The sequence below is a fragment of the Ochotona curzoniae genome, unplaced genomic scaffold, assembly GCF_017591425.1.
Source record: "Ochotona curzoniae isolate NIBS_2020 unplaced genomic scaffold, NIBS_Ocur_1.0 scaffold_3890, whole genome shotgun sequence".
In the NCBI taxonomy this organism is placed as follows: Eukaryota; Metazoa; Chordata; class Mammalia; order Lagomorpha; family Ochotonidae; genus Ochotona; species Ochotona curzoniae.
This window is the reverse complement of record NW_024467115.1, coordinates 29,233,739-29,258,867: the sequence shown is the minus strand read 5'-3', so window position 1 is coordinate 29,258,867 and position 25,129 is coordinate 29,233,739. Positions and strand designations below refer to the sequence as shown.

General features: G+C 45.6%; 1 protein-coding gene across 1 annotated transcript in view; it reads right to left on the bottom strand.

Moving 5' to 3' along the window:
* PPP1R14C (protein phosphatase 1 regulatory inhibitor subunit 14C) overlaps nt 1-25,129 on the bottom strand; it is an 86,220-nt gene that overhangs the window by 9,641 nt on the left and 51,450 nt on the right. Inside the window, exons 2-3 of the mRNA XM_040965355.1 lie at nt 8,905-8,988; nt 6,923-6,955 (exon numbers count right to left, since the gene is read on the bottom strand). Coding sequence (XP_040821289.1) covers nt 6,923-6,955; nt 8,905-8,988 — 117 coding nt within the window. The remainder of the gene's footprint in view (nt 1-6,922; nt 6,956-8,904; nt 8,989-25,129) is intronic.

Below are 25,129 nucleotides of genomic sequence, written 5' to 3'. Positions count from 1 at the left end.
TGCATTCCCAGCTCCCTGCTACTGCATTCCTGCTGCTGTGGCCCCAGCAGGCCCGTTAGCCCCAGCTACCATGGGCCTCCGGGCAATGAACCAATGGATAGGAAATCATTTTCCTACAGCTCTTTGTGTCTCTTTCTGTCATTCTGCTTCTCAAATAAATGCATTTTGAAAAATTTCATGCTAAATGGATATGATTTGAATAGGGTAAACTTAAAATGATCATCATCAAAGCCCATCAGACAAGTGACATAATCACCTCTGGATTGTCAATAAAAGAAGAATAAAAGCATAACAGATTCATGTCTCAGAAAGCATAAGTAAATTCCTACTGAAAGGCTATGGTCACATCTCTCTCTCTCTCTCCCCCCATCTTCTCTGCCCACTGCATGGCCATGACAATTCTATAACCTGGTGGACTACTAGGACCTGAAAATATCTCTCACCACATACTCTCAGTCATCCTAGATGAAGCCTGATGCATATTAGCATGCAGGCTTTGACTGTGAAAAGGATAGGGCATAGCATGACTTTTGGTTCAGAAAATAAAATATACATACATAAAGACGCATAGACACATTTTGCTAGAATGGATTCCTTAAACCCTATCCACTGGATGGACGACTCCCTTAACAGATGGTAAGCCAGATGCTCTCAAGCTCACATTCAGTGAAATTCCTCTCCAGAGGTGCTACTCTTTGAGTCCAAGATTTGAAAGCCACACAAAGAAAGCAGGAACAGAGGAAGGTGCTCCGCCCCGGCCTGGCAGGCATGCCCTAAAATCTCATCTGTGATTTTTACCACCTCCACTAAGCTATTATTACTGACTTCCTTTAAATCCAAGTAATAGCCAAAAATAAAATCCCTCTTCTACTTAATTTAAGAATAAAACTATCATTTTGCTAGGGTTAAGTCAATTCTCTTTTAATAATTTCAACTACATTAGAGGGGCCAGCAAGTGCCATAACAGGCCCCTCTTCCTGCAGCACTGGGAATCCATACGGGTGTTGTTCATCCTGCCTTCTCCGCTTCCCATCCAGCTCCCTGCTAGTGACTTGGGAAAGCAGTAGAGGATGGCTCAACTGCTTAGTACCCTACACCAATGCCAGAGACCTGGAGAAGCTCCTGCCTTTAAATCAACTCAGTTCTGGCTATGGTAATCATTTCTGCAGTGAATCAGCAGACATCTTTCCTTCTCTCTAAATCTGCCTTTCAAATAAAAATAAATATCAAAAGATTATTTTATTTTTTAATGAATTTTGTTTTAAGATTTATATATTTTATTGGAAAGTCAGGTTTACAGACAGAAGGAGAAACAGAGAGAAAGAGCTTCCATCTGCTGGTTCACTCCCCAAGTGGCTGCAAAGGCTGGAGATGCGTTAGTCCACATCCAGAAGCCAGGAGCTTCTTCCAGGTCTCCCACACAGTTACAGGGACCCAAAGCTTTGGCTGTCCATGACTGCTTTCCCAGGACACAAGCAGGGAGCTGGATGGGAATAGAGCAGCCGGTACATGAATTGGTGCCCGTATGGGATCCCTGAAAATGCTAGGTGAGGAGTTCAGCCACTAGGCTATTGTGCTGGGCCTAAAAGGTTAATTTCACCCTACATAAGAAATGATGTTTACTCCAAGAGAAAACATTTAAAAATCATGCTTACCAATCAGTTACTAGCACATTAGTGTGGTCATCAAAATAATCTATATTTGATGTGTTCAATTTCAAAGAAATGTACATATTAAGGGTCCAAATATTGAACCCAAATCAAGAGAACAAGTTCTTCCCTATGGCCAGTGACCCATGGACCTATGGACAGGTTGAAACCATGGACCCAAAGCCAAGTGGCAGAAGATGACACACCAAAAACAAATGGTAAATTCTTTAAAGTCTACTCTTTTAGTTTAGTAATTAAAGACCACCATTGTTGTATTTGGGCACTCTGTGTCTCTAATACATGATAGAAAAGCATTATTTTTCACAATCAGATTCAATTATCATATCAAGATTCTGTGTTACTTGCTCTCCTCTTTACCCTACCTCTCCACTTATGAATTTTATGACCTTAGGCAAATTACAGAACCCTGCTGGCCTCAAATTCTAGCCATCACCAATGAAGAATAATAATAACAGTGTCCGTTGCATAGCTTTGTTGTAAATAGTAAATAAGACTTCTATTTCTACTCAGGCATATGAGCAGCCTGAAAGTTCTACTCCAACCCAACAATGAGCTAGAAAAAAAAAAAAAAGAAAGCTGAATAAACTCAAAATCAATTATTCTTTTTAGATCTGTGGGAGAAGAGAGATCATAGAAAGAACCAATGCTCCCAATATGGAGAGATCAGCAGAAGAGCAGAAAGAATGAAGACTTAACAGAGTAGAAACCCTAAGGTGGCACTCTCAATGGGAATCTGGGACAAATGGAGGGAAATCCGAACTACAACTGGCAAATTGCCACAGTCTCGGGGAAGACAAGTCGTAGAGGCTAAAACTCCGAAGGTACCAGGTCACTGGGGCAGCCCCCACACTCCTGTGAGCTTGACTTGCCAGAGTTCCACCAGCTCCTCACAGCAACTATGAAAAAAAAAAAAACAAAACAAAACACCTTGCACTTCCAGCAAGAGAAGAGGGAAAATCATTTTTAAATGTTCTGAAGCTATCTGTTCTTAATTAGGTCTGCTTTTAGGAGAAAGCGTCCAACCATAGCCTCAGCTGCAGGGGTTTTGTGAACCTAACTAAGCTGGGGGAAGGGAAATGCCCAACTCCAACTTGCCCCAGCCAACTGTCCTACTTAAGGTGAAGGATGGAACTGAGGAGCACTGCGGAAGTTCAAATCCCAGGGGTGCAGGCATGTTGAAAGACTGAGGCCAAATCATAGGCAAGGGAATCATTCCCCTGCCAAACTCCACCCCAACATGACCAAAGGCCTAAGCACAGCAGTTGCTTTCACCCAGTTCATCACATTCTGGTAAGCATAAGAGATAAAAACAAAGTTTGAAAAGACAACAAGATCCTCACAGCCAGACTCAGATATTGTAGAGAATCTGGAATCATTGTGTCAGGAACTAAAAACAATTAAAATCAATATGCTAATGGTGATAAGAGATGAAGTTACCAAGATCAAAAGCAAACAGGCAATGGAAGACAAAAGATGAAAATTCTAAGAAACAACAAAAGAATCCTGGAAATGAGAAACACTGTAACAGAAATAAATAGAATTTGTGATGAAGTGATTAGGACCCTAGATAGATAGAGCTGAGCAAAGAATCTCTAAGAATGAGGCCATCCAAATAGAAAGAAATGGAGATATTTCATAATCATGATTAAAAGGACAATGTTAGCAAGATGTCAGATAACTCCAACTTCATTTACAGGGTCAGTTCAAACCCTGTCAGAATCACAGAAAGATATCAACAAACTGGCCTGACACACGTACTTGCAGCAGGTGCAAGGGAGCACAGCCAAGCCTCCCAACCTGGAACTTCCACACTGCTAGCTGCTTAAACGTGGCTGGTGCCATCTTAGGTTGGGTGACCAGGGTGCCAGTGGTGCCAAGTGAAGCCTCCTGGCCACCTCTTGACAAGCTCTGGGAACATGTGGGTGTGGACCAATAAGGGGTCCGGTGGATGGCACAGGTGGGGGCGTGTACAAACCTGAGAGTTCATGTCCAGGTGAGGAAGGACTTCCAAGGGACTTCCATGGACACGGCCACTGTTCCAGAAGGTATGCAAGGGTGCTGAGACGGGGTTGTTTGGAGCAGGGAACAAGAGGACCTTTATGGGTCAGACTGAACTACCAGTTCACCTGGGTGGCCTGAACTGAGGAAGCTGGCTTCTACCATCACCAAATACAATTCACAGGCACATACTGAGGCTGGGATGGGAGCCTACCAGGCAGAGCTGGATAAAGGTGCCCACCAGGGAGAGTAGGAACAGTGAATAGATCATGTGTGGCTCAGCCATGACACTAAGCAGCATGTGAGTGAATCAGGACTGGAGGCAGAACTTTTGGGGGCATATGGGTGCTCACTCCTGTGGGACAATAATCTCCATCATCATCTGCAAGAGCTGTGGCTAGGAACAGGCCTGGTTGGGGAGCCAAGGAGATGCCACAGATGGGTTGGAGTTCCAACTAGTTAGCACTAGAGTCAGAATGGGGGCAATGGTCTAGGCTGGACGTGGCTGCAATCTCCCTCAGCATGGGTGTGGACGGGGTCTGGGGAGTACCAGACTGGGCTAGACTCCAGCATTCATTGGTACACATGAATGAGAGCCATCATCGGTTCAGAACACACAGTGCTATTGGTGAAACCCACAAACTCATCTACCGAATAGAATAGACAGTCCAGAAACAGACCCACATAAGTATGGCCAACTGACTGGACGAAAGCATAAAGGCAACAAGCGGTGCTATAAAGACAGTCTTTAAAAAGTGATGCTTTAGCAACTGGACAATCACACATTGCAAAGATAAATAAATCTAGCCACAGATTTTATACTCTTCACACATAGCACACAGACCCAAATGGAAAATGCAAATTTAGAAAAGTTATAAAAGATAACACAGGAAAAAAAGCTGGTATAGCCTACTGTTTGGTGATGAGTTTTATTTTTTTACATTTTTTATAAAGATCTGTTTATTTTATTGGAAAGACACATTTACAGAGAGAAGGAGAGACAGAGGCAGAGAGAGGTCCTCCTGGAATATGAACTGGAATCCATATGAGAGACTAGCACTTGAAGGTGGAGGATTAGTCAGTTGAGCCATTGCACCAGCCCCAAGTGATGAGTTTTAGATACAACATCCAAAGGCACAAACCATGAAAAAAAATGATAAGCTTTACTTTATTAAAATAATGATTTCACCCTATGAAAGACACTGTCAATGAAAATTAAAACAACAAAGAGGTACTACTACACCTTTTAGCACAGCCAAAATCCAGCACACTGTTAAGGCAAAATTTAAAAAGCAGCTGTTGGAAGATCTCTGTCTCTCCCTCTCATAAGAGTGAGCAGAAAGCTCAAAACAATAGCTACCCAATGGCCCAGGGAATAAGTGCTCCGGTTGGCTATATAAGAAAGATTCAGAAAATTCACAAAAGGGGCTAACCCTCTGCCTGGGGCACTCATGCCACAGTGCATGTGTTTGAGTCCTGGCTCCACTTCTGATTCCAGGTTCCTGTTAACGTGCAACCTTGAGAGGCAGCAGGTGAGGGCAGGCCCCCAACATGCATGTGGGAGGCCTGGATTGAGTTCTGGGCTCTTGGTTTTGGCCTGGCCCAGCCTCAAGTATTGTAGGCATGTGGGAAGTGAAACAGCAGACAGGAGCTCTCTCTCTTTCAAGCAAATAAAATAAATATTTTTAGAAGTTCATTGAAATGTCTATTATGAAAAAAACTACACATGGAATTAAAAATTGGTTTTGCCTAAACATTCTTATCTTCTTGAAGTATCCTTTATAGGGGTCCAGTAGGAAAATCGGGGAGAGGGGCTGCAATGATGTGTTTGAGTATACAGAAAATATATTACATGTGTGACACAGACATTAGGGGGGTTCAAGAAAAATAGTGATAGATACTTGTCAAAATAAAAGAGAATGCAATAGCAACTCCAGGTAAAAACAAAGGGCTACACAAGAGAAGCCATGGATATATCTCATTATTGGTTCAACAGTGAAGATTATTTGTTTGCATCATAACATTTTAAACCTTAATCACTGTTAACAAATATTGTCAAATAACTTTATTGAGGGGTTGAAGGGAAAGGAAAGGAATTATGTGAAAGTTGAAAGATCCAATATCTTACCCTTAAGTCCATAAATAAAAAAAATTAGTAAATATTTATTTAAGAATACAAGAGAAAATGTCAGAAAAAAGCCAGAAATGTTGTTGTACAAAATAAACACATAAAAGTTAGAAACACATAAATTTATTTTATGCCTTTCAAATTTTAAGTGTGCTATATCAATATAAAGAAAAATTTAACATTAAAATTAAAAATTTTAAATCGCTGATTAAAAATCATAAGACCAGAGGTTATAAAAACAAAACACAAATAGATAACCAGCCTCAAAGTCAGTGAACATAACCCTTCTCAGCCACTGAAACTTTACACGTGCATAAAAGCAGGCTTTCCTCTCCCTTTGTAACTCACCACTTCAAAACTTAGTCATCTAACTATAAGTGCTTTGATGTAACAGATTACAAAACATCTGATGATCTTATAACTTCTCTGATTTATCACAGAAACAAACAGAAGATAACTTCCTCTGCTAATATTTGCATAACTGATCAAAACCTTAATCTCTCTACTTCTCAGCTTTTGGTAAAGGAAGTCTACATAAATCACCTTAGTCTAATCAGGTTAATAGCCAGCATTTCTTATGCTAATATTAAATATCCGAACTACTTTTTTTCTTCCAATAAAGTGAGAGACAGAATTGGCTTCACCCTTAAAAAAAAAAACAAACTTGAAGATGAATAGAATATATAGAATATATGGGAGTACTTCAAAAAGCTTAGAGAAATATATAATTAGATGATAAATTTTAGTACAAATATATTTGAATTCCATGCATATTTTTCATAATATGCATTTCCCACAAACTGAAGCCTATTGATTTTATCCAGTTCTGTATCTAAAATATTTTTACTAAAATATTTCTAATGTTCTCACATTTCCCTTGGAAGTCTGGATCTTATCTAAAACAAGCCACATACACTCCATTAGTTTAAAGTCTTCCTGACATAGACATATTTAAAGTCATGAATAATGAAGTTGGTACTATTCAAACACATGCACTCAAGGTTAGTAATCTCTAATGAGTAGATATCTAATCAAACTGTTGACTGTGGTTTATTTTTACAGGTAGACAAACTGATTTAATAAAACCCAATTCAAACACAGCATTAAGGAAAAGCGATTTGTTTACCTCTGTTGGTTTGTAGCAGTCTACGAGAGCTTCCTAGAATTAAACACACAGAAGGTCAGTTTTATTGCTTTACACTTCAGGTTCATTTTAAAAATCAAACTGAAAATCATTTATCTTTGTGGTACTCCTCTTCCAGCAGTAAATCATGATTTCTTATTGACCTTCTAGAATCACACTTCATGTCAGCTGGTCATCTGAAGACCAAAAAAAGCCTTCAATATGCAGCAACGCTTTGTTCTCCAGAGCAATACACACACACACCAGCCAGAATATTTTTTTCATCAGAAAGTATTTCTTTTTCATGCTACCACAGTGCTCAAGGCAAACTATAACCCTTGACAGGGTTACCAATAACTCATTGAGGAAAAGAGAGCTTACTTCAACGAAGAAGCGGTGCAGTAAAGGCTCTGTTGGGCCGTAGTCTGCAGGAAGCTGGGGACTGACTCAGTGGGTGCTGGCCCAGCACAGCCTCCAGCAGCAAATGAGCCCCACAGCCCCTCCATGTAGGCCAGAGGGACCCAAACAGTTTCAAACCTATCACCTGCTCAATGACTTTTTACCCTCCTTATGCATACACATGGGCATGCACACTCCTTTCCTTTGGGATTGCCAACTTGGTTAATACTAAACTGCCTGCACTTGAAGTTGAGACAGGCTGGTGAGTGTGACGATCACAGCGCTCACAGAGAAAGGGGTTTGACTGTGAGTTAGCCACAGACCAGCTTGGCACACAGCCTTCATGGGCTTCAGTGTTCTCAGCTGGGAACCCAGCAGGTAAGCTGAGGCCTGCTGGAAAGCCCTTTCCACACTCTCAGTTTTAAGGGGAAAAAAATGAATATATTCTATATTTTACATGTGATTGGTAAATGCTTTACCCCTGTCAACTTTAACTTTTATGACTATACTGTCATTTTCTCCCATCTAAATCTACAACAATAATCGTTAAAATGAAGGCTGCTCACCACCAAAGGGACACTAGTAATTACTAATGCATGAAACATTAATAATTAAAAAGGGTCCTTTGATTACCTTGGTGACCATTTACTTCTGGCACTAACCAACCAGTCATTCACAGTAATTACCGGTGACCACCAAGAGCAATGGCAAAGATGAAATGCTTTTAGAAATTACAAAAATGCAGTTTTAAATGATAGATTTGACCTCCTGTGGGAAGGGAAGTATTTTATTTGTCTACTAAGGAAACATTAAACATCCAAGCCTCCGTCATTGTATTAACGTGCTAAAAGATGAGTAGGGTCTATGAAAGATATTTTATCACAAAGGATTATGTCATACAGAGTCTTACCCACACCTTGACACCAAGAAACCTAAGCTTAGAGATCTCAGTCCCAGCTTGGTCTCTCCCCTTTGCAAGCAACTGTGGGGCATCACTGCTCTCCAGACAGAATGAGGCTGGAGACTCTCAGCCCCAGCAGGTGCTTGGAACTGGCTGCATCACGAGCTACTGTGCCATCAGAGATACAGTGTATGAGAGTGAAGAAGCAGGACCTGCCATGGTTTGCAGGAGGTTCAAGCGCATCTCGCAAGGTGCCATGCGTTGAAAGCTCTGTCCTCAAGGTGGTGATGTTGGGAAGTGGGACTTTGAGAAGTAGGGCCTAGTGAGAGGCTCTTAGGCCAGATGGGGTACCCCCACAGCAGAGACTGTAGAACCTGACTTAATAGCTTCCTGCTTCAAACTATGATGCTCTCCTCTGTGTACCCCTCAGCAAAGCTCAGCCAGACCAGAGAGGTGATCTGGATCAGTCTTTCGCTTTATGTGATTATTCTGCCTCAAGCATTTTATTACAGCAATGAAAGCAGACTAACACAGCACAATGCATTGGCTTCCTCTCTGCCAAGGGCCGTGGCCCAAATCCTAGAGCCAACACTCACTGTCACAGGGCAGAACTGGCTTACACCAAGCTCTGAAGTGAATGTAAGCACATATATTAAGAAGGTTTTAGATGCTGGAAGCTGCTTACCTGTAATTTTAAAGCCCTCTCTTCCTCACTGTCTGCATCAAGAAGATCGTCAATGTCGATTTCTACATCTGGCATTTCTTCTTCCTGTGAAGGGCAAATATAAAAGTAATTTTATTTAGAGAGAAACCATGTCAAATTAGTTGAGTAAAATAAGCAACTAAATTATCAACCAAGAGGGCATGACAGGGAAGAAGTGCAAAAGAGAGGAGAGAGGAAGTAGTCACAGGAGAGAGGGCAAAGAGGAGAAATTAGGAGAGCAGAGGAGAGGGGAGGGGAGGGGGGACGGGGAGGGAAGAGGAGGAGAGGAGAGGAGAGGAGAAGGAAGAGAGAAGAGGGGGAGGGAGGAGAGGAGAAGGGGAAAGACATGAGGGGAGGGGAGGGGAAGTCGGGAGGGGAGGGAGGAGAGGAGAAGGGGAAAGGGAGGGGAGGGGAGGGGAAGGGAGTGGAGGGGAACAGAGGGGAGGGAGGAAAGGGGAGGGGAGGGGAGCAGAGGGGAGGGAGGAGAGGGGAGGGGAGGGGAGCAGAGGGGAGGGAGCAGAGGGGAGGGGAGGGGAAGGAAGGGAGCAGAGGAGAAGAGAGGAGACAAGCTGGGATGACACAGGAGGGAAATAAGGAGGGGTGAGCAGAAGAGAAGAAAGTGTGATAATGCAGTTTAAAGAAGTATTTCACAAACAATCATCTTCCACTTAATACCAGAAAATAACACCTGTCAGTTAGATGGAGGTTGGCAGACCCTCTCTCCCTCCTCCTTCTGTCTCTCCATCTTTTGTCACTCTGTCTTTCACACCCACAAACACATAAATCTTCAAACTCAATTTTTAAAATAGGATTTTTTAAAGTCCCTAGTACCCCACCTGAGTACTTGGGCTAATCTGCAGCTCTCGCCCTTGCCCCCAGCTTTCTGCCTCTGCAGACTCAGGCACACGGGGGTGTGAGGCTTCAGTACCCACATTCCTGCCACCCATGTGGGGTATCTAAATGCAGTTTTCACTTCTTATCTTCAGCCTTTGTAGGCATCTGGGGAGTGCACCAGCAGACAGGAGCTCTTGCAGTCTGAGTGTCTCTCTGTGTCTATCCCTCAGTCTCTCTGCCTTTAAATAATACATATTTTAGGTGTAATAGCAAATATCCACACTTTATACTGTTGACCAGTAGGTTAAATTAGTTCACTGATGTGAAATTTTCAGCATAGTACCTAGCACAAAGCTAAGATTTCCTGAACTCTGATTACTAGTACTATAATCCTTTTCTTACAACAGAATTTTTAAAACAGAAAGACAAACAAATATTATGAAGACAGGGCAGCTTGAACATCCTTAGTCTTATAAGAATTAACATCTCAAAGGATTACAATACTAACAAAAGATAGCAGGAGATTAAAAAAAAAAAAGAAGAAGAAGTACCCCTCAGAAAACTCTAAAGCCCAAGAACGGGACAGCTAACTGTTTTTTTTGCTGAAAGTAACAGCAGTAAGAATAAAGTTACCATATAAACACCTGGCTCCCAGGATACCGTGGCGGTAGGGAGGCTGTGCCCTGGCTATGAGAACGGCTGAGGGCACCTGTCTTTGCCCTGGATCTGTGTGGGCCAATGAATACAGGTGGTTTACAACATCACTGCATTCTGATTGGATGTTGCTGAGCTGCTGTGGTTTTTCCCTCCTTCACCAGAATCCCTGCACCCCACCATCTCTATACAGCCAAGTCAGATTATCAGATGGGTCCACAGAAGCTCTTGCCAGTGGAAGGCCACTTACAACCTTTTAGGACAGGGCAGGGCTGCACAGGGCAGGAGGTGGGTACATCTGTGCCTGGAGGTCACACTGCTGGGAATGTGGGTGCTGCTTGCCTCTCAGCCCTCGCCCCCAGCCACTGCCACTTGCCCTCTACCTCTCAGGTCCTGCTGCTCTCTGTGCCCAGCCTCCTCATTCCATGCGTTTGAAATCACCTCTGCAAGGACAGTGAGGTGTGGGAGCAGGGCATCTATTAGGACCACAAAAGAGAGCAGCAGGCAGAGCTGCCAGGTACACTCCAAAGACAGGGGCATCACCCCAGGGCTTGCCAGAGTTCCCTTAGCAAAGGATTGGTGGGGACTCCAACACCTGCACAGAAGGCTATCAACAGGAACCCAGAGTGCCAGGTGGAGGTAGAGCAGCGGTTCCCCACGGCAGGGAACCCACGCAGAGTCTCCCTAGGCCAGTGGGGGGCCAGCCCCCGAAGAGCTGTGTTGTGCCTGGCAGCATCTCTGGGAAATGCAGAGATCTATCCAGTTGCATTCACAGCTTGGTGTGACTTTCATAGCTACCTTATAAGGCCACAACACCCCCGCCTGTTCCAGCTGACTCAGGTCATAAAACAGATTAATCCACAAGGTGCAATCCACGGAAAGGTCTACACAGCATCACCTCACACCCAAGCATGGCCCTTCAGTTCAGTGTCCTTTGTGGAAACAAAGAATCTGCTACAAAAGCAAGTCAAGAAAACTGGTTCAAAAAAATCTGCTTGGGCCCGGCACAGTGGCGCAAGTGGTTAAGGTCCTCGCCTTGCACGCCCGGGATCCCATATGGGCGCCGGTTCTATCCTGGCAGCCCCGCTTCCCTTCCAGCTCCCTGCCTGTGGCCCGGGAAAGCAGTCGAGTACGGCCCAAAGCCTTGGGGATCCTGCACCCGCGTGGGAGACCTGGAAGAGGCTCCTGGCTTCGGACCGGCATAGCATCGGCCGTTGCGCTCACTTGGGGAGAGAATCATCGGATGGAAGATCTTCCTCTCTGTCTCTCCTCTCTGTATATCCGCCTTTCCAATAAAAAAAATAATAATAAAAATAAATCTTTAAAAAAAAAGAAAGAAAATCTGCTCAAAGGATCATAGCCAAGGGGAACTTATTGTCTGCTTCTCTTAAAGAACGTGAAAGAACTATAAGTAAATGACATCTCTGAAAAAGCACAGGCATGGGCTTCCCCATAAACATCTCACAGATGCCCAAACACGGTCCCACGGGTTTTGATTTACCTAGTCATGTGGTAATGGTATTTACCTCCCACCCAGTGCAGGAGGGATCTTCTCCTTAGCTACTACATTTGATGCTTCCTCCCCAGCCCTCACATCATATAGCCACATTCATTCAAATGTAGGAAAAAGAATTCAGTTCTTCGTTCACACAAAGTGTGGTTCAAGGGCTCGACAGTAATACGTGGCGAGTGTCCCTGCACTGGACAGCCCAGGACATTGTGTCATTGTGGGAAGTCCCATTAGACATCAGTGCTGTCCTACTATCCGCTGGCCCTCTCATCCTGGAAGTGGGCAGTCAAAGCCCCTTCCCCTCTCTGGGGGCCTGACAGGAGTAAAGGAGATGCCTGGAAGCTCAAGCTCACTCCCACTCTCCAAGGGCATGGAGTTGGGAACCCCTGGGCTTCAGCTTCCAAATGGGAAAGCTGATGCAAACCAAGTGCTCACTGAGCAAGCACAATACTCACTTTCTACCAACCCATCAGTCCCTCATTTTCCCCAATCACATTCATGAAGGTGTAGGAAGAGCCCACGATCAACCTGGCAGTTAGGAGTACGGGCCCAATGCAGAATCTGACGGGCATCCCTGTGTCAACGTCTCTGCATAACTTTAATGACTGTCATATAATTGACAAGGAGTGACATATCCACAGCCCACCCTGATGCAACTGTGTCTGACTGTAAAGATAAGCCTGCCGTAGTGGCAGGAGCAAACAGAGATAAGCAGTTAACATGTCTTTTGGGAGACTCCCATCCCACGTCTCACAGCCTGAGTTTGATTCCTGATCGCACTCCAATTCCAGCTTCCTGCTAATGAGGACCCAGGGAGGCAGTAGTGACGGCTCCAGTAGCCAGGTCCCTGCCACCGATATGGCAGACCTGGACTGCATTCCTGATTCCTGGCTTCAGTCTGGTGCAGCCATGGCTGTTGCGGGCATTTGAGATGTGAGTCAGCAGATGAGAAATACCTCTGCTTGGTTCCTTCCCCCAACCTTCCTCTGCTTATGTGTTTCTCCCTTCCTTTCAAACAAAATTTCAAGATAAATAGACAAATAAGTGGCCCCAAACAGTGGCTCATATGACAAGCAGTGAAGCCAGGGTCTCCAGAGTGGCTGGGGAAGTCAGCAGGTAACCGTCTTCATTAGTCAGGAGCCCTTCTTGTTGCACCCACAGAATAAGGCCCAGGTTCAATTGTGCAGTTTTCTGAGTGTGCATCTCCCGGGAACCCACTGTGTACAAGGCAGGACCATAAGGCCCTGGCAGCTATGATCACAGCTAGCACCAAAGCCAGAGACAAACCCAGAGCATGCTGGGGACTCGGGGAGAGAATACTTTCACCTGGTGCAGGCAGGGAGGTCCCACAGAGGAAAACAGAGGCCAGCTGGCCTTGTGAAAGGGCAGGGTTCAGACAGGGATAGAGGGGGAGGGACAATACTCACTAGGGTGAAGAAATACAAGGTAGTAAAAATACAAGGTGTGTTCTGATCCCAGGGTGTGGAAAGACCCTTACTCTGCAAGTCGGGAGGCCTTGGGCAGCCAGAGAGGTGGCAGAAACACGCTAGGTTGAGGTGCTATAGGGAGGAGTAAGGAGCGTGAAAACATTGTTCAAGAAAGGTCTGTGGGAATGACCAATGCCTACCACCTGTCACCTTTTAGGACACATGCTAACGGCTGCTGGATGCTCCCGAGTTTTCAGGAAAAGCTTAAAATGGAGATTTATAATGTAAAAGTCCAAAATTGCCTACCAGTTCCTTTAAATACAGGTGTTGTGTAGAACAAATCCATCCACCCACAGCTGCCAGCTTCCCTTCCCCTGCAGCCAAATCACTGAGGGTGGTAGAACAAGGAAAGGAGAGCACAGTGGAGAGAACAGTCCCACCTACAGGCTTCAGGGGCACAAGGGGGAGGTGCAGCTGCGGGGGTAAGGCAAGAGGTCTGTAACACAAGTCATGGCCAGAGAAAACGCTAAAACAGTGAGAAATAGGAGGAAAGAGATTGAATTGGGGATTGAAGTGGGTATGAAAAAAGACCTGATTCTGAGCTTTGGGGGACTCTGCAGCAAGATCACCATGAGAGGGACACCCCAGGGGTTTGAAGACACTTCACACACCAATGAGCCTTCCATCATGTCCAGCCCTCCTGCCCAGCTCTTCAGTGAAGGTGGGCTCACCCACGCCACCACTGCACAGGTGCACAGTGTTGTGCTCAGCAACAGAGGCACTGCCCTGGGCAGGCAGAATGCACAGCCAGGCCTGCAACAGCCAGGAGCTCAACACAGGCTCAGGCATTGGCAGGAGAGTCTGGAACACAGCTAATCTGCAGGATAACACACACTCACTCACATATACGCACAAGCTCTCACACACACACACATACACATGTACACACTTTTAACCAGTTGGAAAATCGACACTGCAAGCCTGGGCAGGTGCCATGTCAGCTTTTAAATCTACAAACACTGGCCGGGTGAACGTGCTAGCAGGAATGCGTAGGCACAAAACTTAGCTGGGGAACAGACCATAGCTGTCAAGTTCTATGAGACACAGCTTAACGGCTCCCTGAAATCGACAGTGGCAAATAGCTCCCAGCGGTCTTCCTCTCAAAATAGGGATGGAAAAGCACCGTGGGATTAAGCTCCTGTGAATACCATGACAGCTGATGGAGAAATCCCGGCCAGCAGGAGATGAGGCGCTGGGGGGGACGTCCAAACACTCAGGGAAAAGAGCCAGAACTCTTACTGTGCACTTTTCTGTACAAGCCTGAGACAGGAAGGCAGGCAGGAAGAGCAGGAGCTAGGGAGCAGGTGTTTGGCTCATCAGTGAGGATGCTGCATAGGACATTGCATCAAGTCCTGCTGCACACCCAAGCCCAGGTTCCTGTGAGTGCATCCCTGGAAGTTAGCAAGTGATGCTTAAAGGAGTCCCTGCACCCACATGAAAACTGGGGATTGAGTTCTGGGCACTCCTGGCTTCAGCCTGGCCCACTCACACTTGTTCTTTGCCTTTGGGATGCGAACCAGTGGGTGGAAGATTTCTGTCTGTTTTTATCTTTGCCTCTCCTATGTCTCTCTGACTTCCAAATGAAATGAAAACAAACTCAGTTACATTAAAAAGCAACTGAATCCTTGGGATAATGTGAGCTCTCAATGAAAGAGTTCCCCTATCAAACTTTCATGGTAATAACAACCCCCCAAATTCTTGCGAGCAAGCAAGCTTACATTCTGAGATCAGCCTGGATGGCCACGCTCTAACCACTGTGCCGGGGGCCACCCTGTGTTTCCGCACCGGCTTTGAGCAGAATCACAGGGGCTGCCAGGGCCAGTGAGAAAGTCAGAGGGCAGATTGCACATAAATGTCTCACGCGCACCAAATGAAGCCAGAGACAGCACTTATAGAACACCAAGCTCCAGCAAGCAGCCCCTGAATCCTGAACTGAAAGCAGGAAGTCACCACCACAGCAAATTAATGGTGTACATTTGAGTGTCATCAGTTGGACGCCTCATGTTTAATCTGCAATTCCGACGTGATTTTATACTTGGAAGGGCCATAAGCATAAGGAGCTTATACTTGGTTCTACATGGTGCACATTTAAACAGGATTATCCTATTAAACATCTAAATCAGCCCTGGAATCTGCAAGGCATTTTTTCCCATTTAAAAATGGGGCTACGCAGTTACCCTATGGTACATTACTACAAAAATACCACACGGCTGAGGAAATAGGGAAAATCCTAGAAGCTTTCAGAAGGAAAATATGTTACATGTGGAAAGAGAGAGAATCAGCATCATTAAGCTTCCCAACAGCTAATCCTGGTGCTGGGAGCCAGGGCAATGTCTTGGTTCACTTCCTGTGGCTCACTACCAGAGGCTGGGTAGGACACATGCTTGAAGTCACAGGGAGATACACAAGGAGGGCTAGGTTCATTCGTTTGAACAACCTCTTAGGGAAAGCTAATCTAACTCAGGGAGACTCAAACCACTCCTGGAGATCAGAAGCAGTACTGGTATTGCGATGCGTCAGGTTAAATCGCTACTTAAATGCTAGCATCTTGCATCAGAGTGCTAATTCAAGTTTCTGCTGCTTTGCTTCTGATCCAGCTTCCCACTAATGCACCTGGGAAAGCGGCAGAAGGTCCAAGATCCTGGGCTTCTTCACCATGGGAGAGCAGAATGGAGTTTCTGGCTTCTGGCTTCAGCCTAGCCCAGCCCTGGCCATCGCAGCCATTGGGAAATGAACCAGTGGGTAGAGATCTGTCTGTGTCTCTCTATCCCTCTTCTCTCTGTCATTCTGTCTTTCAAACACATGGATAAATTTAAAACACTAAAAAATAACAGAAATAGTCCATTCAGGAGTGTGGGGCTCCTGTGACCTAATCACCTCCCACTGGACCTCACCTCTTAAAGGTTTCATCATCTCTGTCCAGGCACCCTGTGACCATGCTTCCAGCAGGTGCACCTGGGGAGAGGCACTCGACCCATATCCAAAGCATAGCAAGCCATGATTCCAGAGTCCTACTGAGAAACAATGCTGTGCAGTTTCAACACCTACTTTTAAACCACCAACAGAGTCAGAGGGAAATATCAGACATCTGAAGACACACAAAATCTTGGATTCTAACATTTATTTCCCATCTGGGGAAGACATGCTGCAGCAAACTCAGGAAACAAATAAAGGGAACCAACTGTGGTGACGGCTCATTAGGACCAAAGAGTATAGAAGGAAGTCAAGACAGAGGAAGGGCATGGCAGGGCTGAAAGTGAGAAAAACAGCCAACAAGGTCTGGGGTGCTGGAGAGTTAGGGAGCTGGAGAGGAAACTACTCTGGTGGGCACACACCACGTGGGCAGCCAAGCCTCCCAGAGGGGCCAGGGCTGGGTGAGATCATTCAGAACTCAACAGAGGGAACACAATAGGTGGATACACGTATGTCATTTCCATGTGATTCCATGTTACTGATCTCTCTTCACTCTTCACTTTAATAACCAGTTTTCTCGGGGCCAGTGCAGTAGTGCTGCGGCACTAGCATCTTATATCAGTACCAGCTCAAGTCCCTGCTGCTCCACTTGTGATCCAGCTCCCTGTTAATGATCTGGGAAAGCAGTGGAAGATGGCTAATTCCTTGGGTCTATGTACCACATGGAACACCAAGAAGAACTCCTGGCTCCCAGCCTCAGACAAGCTCAGTGCTCATTGTTGCAGCTCTTTGGGGAGTGAACACCTCTATCTATAATTCTGATTTTCAAGTTAAATAAACAAATGGTTTTTTAATATTATTTTTTTTATTGATTACATTGCATTATGTGACACTGTCTCATAGGCTCTGGGATTCCCCCAACCCCACCCTATACCCTCCCCTCATGGTGGATTCCTCCACCTTGTTGCAGTATTGCAGTTCAAATTCAGTTAAGATTCTTTCATTGCATTGCAAGCATAGAGTCCAGCATCTTATTGTCCAGATACATTCAACGGTTTCTTGGGAAGACCATCGCTGGTTTGAAAGCAGAGCTGGCAGAATATCATCCCGATCGATTAAAAGCCACAACGTAACATCAACATCAATTTACAACATTACAGCATTAGCATTTTTTTCTTTCTTTTTTATTATTGTTAATAACATTGTATTATGTGATACAGTTTTATAGGTACTTGGATTTCCTCCGCTCCTTCCACAACCCTCCCCCCATGGTGCATAACCACAGTTCAAGTTCAGTTGAGATTCCTTCATTGCAAGCACATACCCAGCATTGAGTCCAGCATCTTATTGTCCTGATAACATTTAACGGCTTCTTGGGGAGGCCTTCCCTGGTCTGAAGGCAAAGCTAACAGAGTAAAATCCCAGTCAGTTAAAAGCCCCCAAAAACATCAGCAACAATATATAGTGTTATGGAATTGATTGACATAGTATTGAGTAAACAATATGTTAACAATAATGCAAGTTCAATTTTTCGAAACACATGTGTTGAGACAGTATCAATGACAGGATCAAAAAAATACAGATTAGATTAAGGCAAACATGTGGTATCTAACCTTTTGGGATTCGCTCATTTCCCTTAGCATTATAGTTTCCAGTTGGGCCCATTTAGCCACAAAGAACTGCATTTTGTTTTTTTTTAATAGCTGAGTAGTATTCCATGGAGTAGATGAACCAAAGCTTTCTTATCAATTTCTGTGATGGGCATTTCGGTTGCTTCCATGTTTTTGCAATTACTGATTGTGCTGCTATGAACATAGGGATGCATGTTGGTTTGTCGTAAAACAGGTGTTTTGGATATATTCCTAGGAGTGCTATTGCTGGGTCATATGGTATGCAGATTTTGAGTTGTTTAAGTGTTCTCCATACTGATTTCCATAAAGACTGTACTAACCTGCAGCCCCACCAGCAGTGGAGTAGGGTTCCCCTTTCCCCACATCCTTGCCAACAAGTGTCGTTGGTGTTCTTTTTTATGTAGGCCAATCTTACTGGTGTTAGGTGGTACCTCATCGATGTCTTAATTTGGATTTCCCTTATTGCCAGGGAACTGGAGCATTTTTTCATATGTTTGTTTGCCATTTGGACTTGTTCCTTTGTGAAATGTTTGCCCATTTCCCGTGCCCATTTCTTGAGTGGCTTCTTTGTTTTGGTTTTTTGGTTGTTTTGAAGTTCTTTGTATATCCTGGAAATTAGCCCCCTATCACCTATGTAGTGTGCAAAGATCTTCTCCCACTCTGTGGGTTGCTTTTTTACTTTGCTGATTGTTTCCCTTGCTGTACAGAAGCTTCTTAGTTTGATGAGGTCCCATTTGTTTATTCTGTTCTCAACTGCTATTGCTTTTGGTGTCCTTCTTAGAAAGTCGGGACCTACTCCTAGGTCTTGCAGGGTATTTCCTACATTTTCTTCCAAGAGTTTGAAGGTTTCTGGATGTAGGTTTAGGTCTTTTATCCATGTAAATTGGATCCTAGTGTATGGTGATAGATGTGGGTCTATCTTTTTGTTTCTGCAGGCTATCAGCCAGTTGTCCCAACAACATTTACTGAAGAGGCCTTCCCATTTGCTTGGACTGTCGTTGGTCTTTTTGGCAAAGATTAATTGGCTATATCTGTGTGGGTTTCCTTTTGGTGCTTCTATTCTGTTCCACTGATCTTCCTCTCTATCTTTGTGCCAGTACCAGGCTGTTTTGATAACCACTGCTCTATAGTATGTCCAGAGGTCCGGAACTGTGATTCCCCCTGCTAACTTCTTGTTCTTTAGGATGGTTCTAGCTATTTGTGGTTTTTTTGTGCTTCCAGATGAACTTTTGAATTATTGTATCCAGTTCCGTGAAGAATGTTTTGGGCAATTTGATTGGAATTGCGTTGAAAATATGTATTGCTTTTGGTAATACAGACATTTTAATGATATTGATTTTGCCTATCCAGGAGCATGGGATGTTATTCCATCTTTTGAGGTCTTGTTCAATTTCTTTTTTGAATAGTTTGTAGTTTTCTTCGAATAGGTCTCCTACACTTTTGGTTAGATCTTTATTGCCAGATACTTCATACTTTTCTCTGTTATTTTGAATGGTATCTTGCTGGTTAGATCTTTTTCCATCTTGGGGCTGTTTGCGTACACTATGGCTGTTGATTTTTGTTCATTAATGAACGAAAATAAACAAATGTTTAAAAAAAAAAAAGTCAGCTTCCAGTGGCTGAAGCTTGCCAAGGGTCAGATAACAAAAATCCCTAACACAAATCCAACATACCTGACAGAACTTGACTGTGTTAAAGTGAAGGGCTTTTAAAGTTATCTCTACTGGATCTCTGCTCCTGCTTCCCAGTGCATGGTTAGCAGGTCTTGCCCAGCTTTATCTCATGCACCCCTCAGATACGGTGCCCTTCCGTGAGCACTCAGTGTAGCAAAGTGGGAGCCGGCCCTGCTTTCCCAGCACTCCTCACGGATACTTACCGCTTTTCTTGCTCATGGCAACACCTGAGGGTGCAAGAGTGAGCAGAAGGTCACTTTGCAAATACTCTAGAACTGGCCGTGATTATTCACTGGTTTTGTTTAGTAATGTCACTGTTACTAGGACACACCCATGGGTCCTAGGAGCCCAGCGGAGCCCTACTGACCTAACTACCAACAATCTAAAACAAACGCCAGCTGGAGGGCATGAAGGCTACCATTATTAGTCATGCCAAATAGTTCTTGCACAGGGACATGGACCCTAGGATGTGACAGCACTGGGCCAGTCCATGCTGCATCTGCTTACTGAGCATCTGCTTAGCACAGCCAGCTGCTCTTCTAGAATGAACAACGAATACAACCCCTGAGGGGTTTCAGCTCGCCTGGAATAGGACAGGCAGTTGACAAACAAATGCATTACAGCATGTGGCAAATGGTGATGGATATTGTGGAGAAAACTAGGCAAGGAAGAGGAAGGAGGGCTCAAGGGGGGAGGTAGAGAGAGTCAAAGCACTAAACTTTTTAAATTAAGATTTATTTATTTATTCACTTAAAAGGCAGAGTTACAGAGAAAGGAGCAGTGACAGGGAAAAGGAGAGCGAGAATGAATGAGCGAGCGAGTGAAAAAGATCTTTCATCTGCTGGTTCACTTCTCCAATAGCTGCAATGGCCACAGCTGGGCCCGGCTAATACCAGGAGCTTAGAGCTTCTTCTAGGTCTTCCATATGGGTGCAGAAACCCAAGTACTTGAGGCATTTTCTATTGTTTTTCCAGGCACATAAGCAGGGAGCTAGACCAGAACAGCCAAGATTTGAACCAGCACCGATAAGGAATATTGGTGTCACAGACAGAGAGGTTCAGCATACTACAATGCCAAGGGGTGGACATTTTTTTTGTTAAAGATTTATTAGAAAGGCAGATTTGCAGAGAAGCAGAGACAGAGTAAAATCTTCCATCCACTGATTCATTCCCCAACTCTGGCCATAACAGCTGGAGCTGAGTCAATTTGAAGCCAGGAGCCAGAAGCATCCTCCAGGTCTCCCACACAGGTACAGGGTCCCAAGGTTTTGGCCCATCCTTGACTGCTTTCCCAAGCCACAAGCAGGATACAGAAGGGAAAATGGGGCATCCACGACATGAACCAGCACCCATATAGGATCCTGGCACATGCAAAGCAAGGACTTTAACCTCTAGGCTATTGCACCGAACCTATGGCTAGAATTTTAAATAGGAGAGTAACAGGGTGGGCTCAGAAATAGATACCTGAATAAGAGAGAGAAGGAGAGGAAGGCAGCTAGGTTCACAGTGGGGAATGACAGGCATTGTGCTAGAGCTCTGGGGTCACAGCAGCAGAGCCAGGACTGGGTGTTGGGCATGAGAAAGCATGCAGCTGCTGGGACACTGTGAAGACTCTACCCAGTTCCTGAGTGAGAGACCAACCATGGGTAGTAGATTAGGACAGAGGGTTGACAGGATCTAGTTTGCCCCGCAAAAGGATTACTCTGACTGCTTTGTAAAAAATGTGGTTAGGGTTAAGTAAACAGATGAGTAAAGAGGTCAGCAAGACATGGCCCTGACCTAGATGAACAGCATAATGCACCTGCTCCGTTCTTCACAGTGTGCTTTAACCCAGCTCAGGCAGATCCCAAGGAACTTCAGGGCAAATGGACCGTATACCAGGTACTGCTAGGGGCTGAAGCCCTACAGGAGCCAAGTGCACCCCTGTCTCACAGGCTTGGGCGAGATGACTGAATCAATGGTGGTAGATCCCTCGTGGCCAGGAGAGGCCTTGGGTGAGAATCTGCTAGGAAAGACGTAGCATGTTACTACCTTACTCCAAACCACAAACTTAAAAAGAAAGAAAATATCAGCAAAAAGAGCTAGAGGCAAAGGTTTCTGGAACTGATAGCCCACTCTGCCCAGGGACACTGCATATGTGTAATCATGCCAAAGTGGCGAGAAAATCAAGAGAGTGTTCTCCCACAAGGCCTGTGAAAGCAGGTGAGCACTCAGATTGTTCAGAGGTGACAGGACTACCTGCCCAGCCATGGCATCCATGAGGGCGATGAGCACACCCTGGAGTCTCCCGATCAGAGACTCCTGGAGACCCCAGCTCCCTACCAAGACCCACATCAAAACATCTTGGAGGGAGAGAACATCACGTACAAACATCTGATCACCTACTGAGGCAGCTAACCAACTTACATCCTACAAAGACACAACCCCAAACTTACACAGAACAGGCTGGGAACTCATGAATACAGACAGCTAGCTCAAGCTGATGCTGGGTGATAAGCAATGGATGAGCATGTTGGGAAGGGCTAAAGGCGTGTTCAAAAGGAAACTGCTGTCACCCATCACTATTTCCCAAGGGGAGGAGGAGATGGCCACAGTACAGCATGACTCTAAGAAGTCACATTGTGTGGGGCAGACATCCAGCCAAGCAGGTAAAATATCAGCATTGCATACCAGACAACCTAAGCTAGATACCCTGCTCTGGCTCCTGTCTCCCACAATGCAGACGGCAGATTGAGGATGGCTCAAATCATTGAGTCCATGCTACCCAAGTGGGAGACCTGGCTTGGATACCCAGTCTTGGTCCAACCCCAGCATTGTAGGCACTTGGGGAGTGAACTGGCAAATGGGAACATTTACGTTCTTGCTTTCTCACATAAATAGATGATTTTAAAAAAAAAAGTCACACTTGATTCTGTCCACTTCCCGTTATTTTAGGGTCAGGGCCTGACCTGTCTTCTGATAGAAGATGGTCCACACCTCTCTGTTTAGTGGAATTGCTAGGGGACCAAGCATAAAGGCAGGGGCTGTGGGAAAATGCCAATTCTTTTTTTTTTTTAAAGATTTATTTTATTATTTATTTTTATTGGAAAGGTGGATATACAGAGAGGAGAGACAGAGAGGAAGATCATCCATCCGATGATTCACTCCCCAAGTGAGCGCAACGGCCGATGCTATGCCAGTCCGAAGCCAGGAGCCTCTTCCGGGCCTCCCACGCGGGTGCAGGGTCCCAAAGCTTTGGGCCATCCTGACTGCTTTCCTGGGCCACAGGCAGGGAGCTGGAAGGGAAGCGGGGCTACCAGGATAGAACCGGCGCCCATATGGGATCCCGGGCGTGCAAGGTGAGGACCTTAACCACTTGCGCTACTGCGCCGGGCCCAGAAAATGCCAATTCTTAGAAAGAGGACAGCTTACAGACTAGCAAGCTTTCACTGCACCACCTATGACTGAGCCATTTTGACAACTGCCCAGGGCCAACGTCCTAACACAGAATGCTAAACCAAGGCATTTTCCACCTCCTCTTTTGGGAAGGCTCCTAAACTGGCTAGGGCCAACTATATTTCGGACTGGCAAGCCCACAGAGAGTGGAGACTGAGTAGATTATGTGAAAAGAGCACTTGGGGGGTGGGGGGGGCTGAAAGGAAACTGTGACTTCCATCCAGTTAGCAGGTGGTAAGGGACACATTGCATCTTCCGGTTGCGGAAATGACTGCTGAAATGAGCCATCAAGCCACAAAAACACAGGGGAAAGGCTTCAGAGCTTGTTAGAAAGTGAAAGAAGCCAGTCTGGGAAGGCTTCATCCTGTAGGATTCCAACTAGAGGATACTGTGGAAAAGGCAAAGCTATGGAGACAGCTAACAGATGGGTGGTTTCCAGGGGCTGGTGGGGAGGAGGGATGAACAGGCAGAGCGCTGTGCATCCTTTAACCCATTCCATGTTGCTTATTTGCAGGAGGATATCTGTCATTCCACATCTGTCCAAACTCAGATACACACCCACAAACCCACAGGTGTAAAACTCTCTGGGCTTTTGCCAGTGATATGGGGCAAAGCTGGCTCATCAACTAGAACAAAGGCAACACTTCAAACCAAGGTGCTAATAAAGGAGGAAGCTGGAGGGGAGGGGGAAAGAAAGAAGTCGCTGTATTGTACGCTCAGTATTTCTGGAACGCCTAAAAGGTTCTGAAGAACAAACTCCAGGAATTAAAAAGAAAAACAAGCCTGGTGGCTTTGGTGGTACATGCATATAGGAAGTCAGGCAGTCAACCTCCTGCTGATGGCCATGCTGAGTCTTCCTGTGTGATTCATGCATGAGTATAAGGTCCCAGGACAACGCTCAGTCACCTTGATGGATTCAGATCCCCCCTGCACCGTGCAACTGGCACAAGCTGTGGGGTAGGCACCAAGGGAGTAGGTCTATCTGGAAAGGAGCTGCCTAGCCAGCCACAGGCCACTCTTCCTGAAGGGGATTCGCCCACTGGGCACTGAGAGAAGCCAGGGTTTCTCATTACGGCTGATGAGATGACAGCCAAATAGGAAGCAGGCCAGGAGAGCAGGGGGCTTGGAGATGTGCATCCCATCCAAGGAAAGCATGATGCCCAGCCTGCACTGCAGAGTAGGGAGCAGGGAAGGGGCAGAGAGATGGGCAGGCTGGCAGCCTGAAGGACTGCTCACATGAGGATAACCAGCCGCCTCCACACCACATGGACGGGAGGAGACAGGAGCTCACACTTGGTGCCAGGCCACTCCGGGGTCAGAGCCCAGGACCCTGGACGCACGGGCCCAGCTATCCTCAGTCAACTTCTGCTCTAAGGAAAAGAGGTGCGCTACTATACAATAATCGTCATGTGACCAGAGCCTCTATGTGCAATGAGCAGTCCAAAGGGCAGGCTGCTTTATAAGTACGCACTGTGGCCATCTACACTTCATGCTGTGTGCTCTGTGTGGGCAGAACGACCATTCCCAGAATGCCTCACCCCTGACCCCACTTCTCCATCCCAACCCTACTTCTCTTGTCCTCACCATCAAATCCACTGCCAAGAATTCCAATCCCACAGCTTCAGTGTCTTCCGAGTCTGCACTGTTCCCAAGTGAAGCTAAAACCTCACTTGCCCGGTCTCTTGCCACGGCTGCCTAACCAGCTTCCACATGTCCACTCTCTTTTCCTCCTCCAATTCTGTGACCACTTGCCAGCCAGAGTAGCAAGTCTAGGAACACAAAGCTGTCATTTCCTGCTTAGAGCCCTTCAATGGCTTTACACTGCTCGTAAGACCAAAATTCTTCCCACCACCTACAAAGTGGTATACTGGGCTGCTGGCCTCTTCTCCTTTGAAAATCCCATTCTCTAAGCTCTGAGCTCCAGCCACTCTGGCTTCTTCCAATCATTCATCACCCCTGTTATCTTCAGCTGCCCCAGGGCCTTTGCACACACTGGACACACATGAAGTAGGCACTCCTCATCTCATGCCAACACCACTTCATGCAAAACATCCTTGGCCATCTCAGTGCT